This window comes from Egretta garzetta, unplaced genomic scaffold (genome assembly GCF_000687185.1).
Source record: "Egretta garzetta isolate BGI_Z169 unplaced genomic scaffold, ASM68718v1 scaffold323, whole genome shotgun sequence".
Taxonomy (NCBI): Eukaryota; Metazoa; Chordata; class Aves; order Pelecaniformes; family Ardeidae; genus Egretta; species Egretta garzetta.
Window position 1 is genome coordinate 2,784,609 of NW_009259435.1, and position 4,489 is coordinate 2,789,097.

Sequence of the window (4,489 nt, forward strand, 5' to 3'; positions counted from 1 at the left end):
GGAAAGAGTTGTGAGAAAATGACATCAATGAGAAAAAAATCAGTTAATGGGAAGAAAAGTTTTTTTGTTTGCTATGTTGCTTTCAATATAAAAAATCCTAGTTACAGAAAGTCGTTTTAACCCATACAAAATGATATTCTGAATTTTAATAGAATTCTGTTTTTTCATCCAAAATGTATTTGAAACAAATAACTAGTAAAGCGTAACACATCTAGAGAATAAGAGAGGTAATTTTCCACTGTTTAAAATAAAGAGGTGGAAAGTCCAAGTACATGCATGGTAAGACTAAGGTAGGTGTGGTACTGAATGAGTTTTCACATAAGAAAAATACTGGAAAAGTATAAATGTGGAAGAGGACCTTGATTTAAATTGTGCGTGTAAAAGGTGCGGTGACTGTATTTCAGGGAAGTATGCCCATCTTGGAGGAAAGCACCCGAAGCACTTCAGTTAATACACCAGTTAAAGTGCAAACGTGTTTCTTAAGGCGAAATAAAAGACATAAACTGTGCATGGGGGGCGGAAGAAAAGATTCTTTTCTGATTGAGGAAAGCTATCATCAAAAAGTCAGAAAGTTTAAACGTGGCATTTACCGTGTTCACAAGCAAGCGTACCCTTCAAAACAGAAAAAAGGGGCTGAGTGACAAATTTGTCTTCCTACTTTTAAATCTTATTCTGCGGGTAGGTGTGAGTTTTCCTCCCTTTATTATCCTGTTGCATTTTAAGGCTCTGTGAAAGGCGATCTGTTCCTTGAAATGCTCTGTTGTAAATTTACTCCAACTGTTCTGACCGAAGTAATCGCTTCACTGTAGAGACAAATATTTTTTAAGATCTGGGAAAAAACTCTGTAAGCTTCCTTTGTGTTTTCTCTTTGAAATGGTATGTCTCATAGAGAAGCAAAGTTCGGTGGACGGGTACGCGAACACGTGGCAGGTGGAAATACTCAAGCAACGAAGAAAGCGAGGACTCGGAGAGTGAAAAAAACTCCGATGAGGAGGAGGAAGAGGAAGAAGAAGAGGAAGAAGAAGCTGCGCCTGCTGACGATGATGAGCCGTGCAAGAAGTGTGGCCTTCCCAATCACCCTGAGCTGGTAGGTTTTTGGGGAAAGCTCATGTTGGCTGTTGTCAGATTTGGTGGATTGGCTTTGGTGGTATCTGACGGCACATCATCCTTCAAGTTGGCTGTATGTAGGAGTAGATGAGTTTACCTTCAACAGAGAGGGAACAAACTTGTTTCTTCTGTCTACCACCTCTGAAATGTCGTCTTTTATGAGGTATAACACAATTTAGCCCACTGAGAATTAATCTGGGTGAGGCTTTGAGGTTGTGCCTGCAATCTCAATGAACGCACAGGAGACAACATCCAAAAAAAACCCCGAACAAAACCCAAATGTATGCACTCCAGTGTCTTGTGGCACAGTCACAGCTAGACAGTCATCCCCGTTGGATACAGCTGCTCATCACCCTGAGGACTGGACAGAGCAAACTGCCATGCAGGAAGAGCCCAGTCAGCTTTCACTGTTTCTGACGTTCATGGTTCTGGTTCATCAGCAGTAGGTATCACCATGAATTCCTCTATTTATTGGGGAAATTATAACTTGCGGTCCTGCTGTGAGCCCACAAAACAAGCACGCTGTCAGGTGCATGACAGGTACCCTAGCATAGTTGAGACAAAGTTAGAAATTTAGGATGTCGGAGATAAATATTCCAATAGATACTTGTGTAGCTTATGCCAGCTTTTTTCCTCAGTTTTAATGGAAAGAGGCATCTCGAGCTTTACCTGGCTAAGTATGAACTCTAACTGTTGCCTGGTTCCGTATGCTTCTAAGAGTCTGCAAGCCTTTCTCTCTACCGTCCTGGACATAAAATCATCCTGACTGAGGAAATGGCCAGGTTTCCTTCATGTAGACGTGAGCGTACAGGGAAAACTGTTCACACCACATCGTGTCCAGATGCAGTTTTCCACTTAGTCTGGGATCTGGAAAGCATTACCAGGTTCCACGCTACGGACACACAGTCTGTGTAGTCCAGTAGTACTAAGTGCCTGAGAACACGTAGGCAATCTGGTGTTAAAATGGAAAACTGTGATGTATAAACTTCCCCATAAAAGCCACCCCTGGCCCTGGAAACATCTAGTGATAAGCGATACAGGATTTTTTTGGTTTTGGCATAGTCCAGAGTATTTATCAAACACTTCTGTGTTGGCTGGTGAAATAGTTCTGGAGCTTGTTACGTGTTGTGAGTGCCAGAAGATACTCATGATTCGTTTTGCTTCCACAGATTTTGTTGTGCGACTCTTGTGACAGTGGATACCACACAGCCTGCCTTCGCCCTCCTTTGATGATAATCCCTGACGGAGAGTGGTTCTGCCCACCTTGCCAGCATGTATGGTTCCTGTTTGGCTTCACTGGTCTCCTTTTCAGCTTTACTTGCAGTTGTGGAGATTTGTTGAGAGTTTTAACAAGTTCTTTTAGCGTTTTCCTGTCAAAAAATAGACCATGATGGATTGTAGGGATGCTGAGCTTCCCTCTTGCCCATTAGTAAAACTGAGTGTTGTGAGGTGGTTTTCTTTTCCCCTTCTTTTTTCTGCTAGTGATGAATGGCTGGCACGCACATGGGAATCTCCAGCCACACTGGTCTTCTCCCATCTTTGATTAAATTACCTCAAGACTAACATAGCGTAGAAAATACAATCTCTTAATTTTTCCCGAAAGAAACATCACCTTCTCATGCCGGAGGGGAAGCAGTAGGCAGCAAGGGATGGATCAGTGGCCAAAGCAAGCAGCTGTTTGGACCAGATGGTCCTGCTTCAGAGACATTTGCTCAGAAGCTGGTGGGAGAAAGCTGCTCTTTCTAATGAGTCTCACGGGATAGTTGTCCTCCGCCGGGAAAGCCAGCGTTGTCTTTGTCAAGTAGTAGACAAGTAGGAACACTTTTTTTTGAAGGTTAGAAGTTCGTTCTGCCAGAAAAAAAACCAACCAAACAACCCATAGTGCATGTGTCCAGTTTCATTTAATGTACATCTAAGATGGGGAAGACTTGTGGGGATGGTGCTTGGGAGGATAAACCAGAGAGTGTGAGGTGCTGTTCTCATTAAATCAATGGGGAACCAGTAACGCACGTTTTCAGAATAATCTGCCTGATCCCACCCCCTTTCCTTGCTTTTAGAATCATAGAATCATAGAATGTTTAGGGTTGGAAGGGACCACTAGTGGTCATCTAGTCCAACCCCCCTGCAGTGAGCAGGGACACTGCTATCTAGATCAGGTTGCTCAGAGCCCCATCCAACCTGGCCTTGAATGTTCCCAGGGATGGGGCCTCCACTACCTCTCTGGGCAACCTGTTCCAGTGTTTTACCACCCTCATTGTAAAGAATTTCTTCCTTACCTCTAGCCTGAACCTACCCTGTTCTAGTTTAAAACCATTTCCCCTTGTCCTAACACAGCTGGCCCTACTAAAAAGACGTTCCCCATCTTTCCTATAGGCCCCCTTTAGGTACTGGAAGGCCGCAATCAGGTCTCCTCGTAGCCTTCTTTTCTCCAGACTGAACAAGCCCAACTCTCTCAGCCTGTCCTCATAGGAGAGGTGCTCCAGCCCTCGGATCATTTTTGTAGCCTTCCTCTGGACCCGTTCCAACAGTTCCATGTCCTTCTTGTGCTGAGGGCTCCAGAAAAGTTCTTTGCTGAAAGGGCTGTTGCCCTGCAAAAAGCTGGCCACGCTGGATGTGACACGATACGGCTGTGCTGAGCTTTGATTTTCACTTGTCTTCTGAGGAGCATTTTTAAGCAGTGATGATCTTGAATGCTTAAGAATGTTTTCTTTACGCGATTTGGGATTGCAGCTTGTAGTTAGAGCGTCTCCTTGCTCTGTTGCTGTTTAGTAATTTTTAATATGCAAAGTGACAGAGTTATAAAAGTGTGATCATCATCCTTGGCAATAGTACGATGAGGGCATTAACATGGCATAAGGCCCAATTTGTCCATAAAAAGTCATTTTTACATATGGCTCCTTGACTATTAAGTGGTGTTCTAAGGTATGGGACATTTGGTAAGAAAATGATCCTGAAGTGTATCCCTGCTTTTTACTGCAGCGCCCACAGACTCATGTTTTCTCCAGAGATTAAGATGAGGGACAAACGGGTATCGCTGTGTGTGTATGCACACATGTTGTGTTACCTATGTCTGAAATCCTCAGGGTTCTCTGAGGCCAAGCTGTAAATACCAACAAAAATGTGGTACTAATTTAGAAGCATGTTTATTCTGAATATCTTTAGTCATAGAATCATTTGGTTGGAAAAGACCTTTAAGATCGTCGAGACCAACTGTACCTGTCCACCCCCAAACCCTGGCCCTCAGCACCGCCCCTGCCCGGCTGTTAAATCCCCCCCAGGGTGGGGACTCGACCCCTTCCCTGGGCAGCCCCTTCCAGCCCCTGACAGCCCCAAGGGGAAGGAATTGTTCCCCATGCCCAACCTCACCCTGCCCTGGCACAAC

The 4,489-nt window shown here is 44.3% G+C and overlaps 1 protein-coding gene across 2 annotated transcripts in view; it reads left to right on the forward strand.

The window, feature by feature from the left end:
* Positions 1 to 4,489, forward strand: part of RSF1 (remodeling and spacing factor 1) — a 37,813-nt gene that overhangs the window by 13,485 nt on the left and 19,839 nt on the right. For both annotated transcript variants that reach the window (XM_035892675.1, XM_035892674.1), the window contains exons 6-7: positions 890 to 1,087; positions 2,277 to 2,381. In XM_035892675.1, the coding sequence (XP_035748568.1) occupies positions 890 to 1,087; positions 2,277 to 2,381 (303 nt within the window). The remainder of the gene's footprint in view (positions 1 to 889; positions 1,088 to 2,276; positions 2,382 to 4,489) is intronic.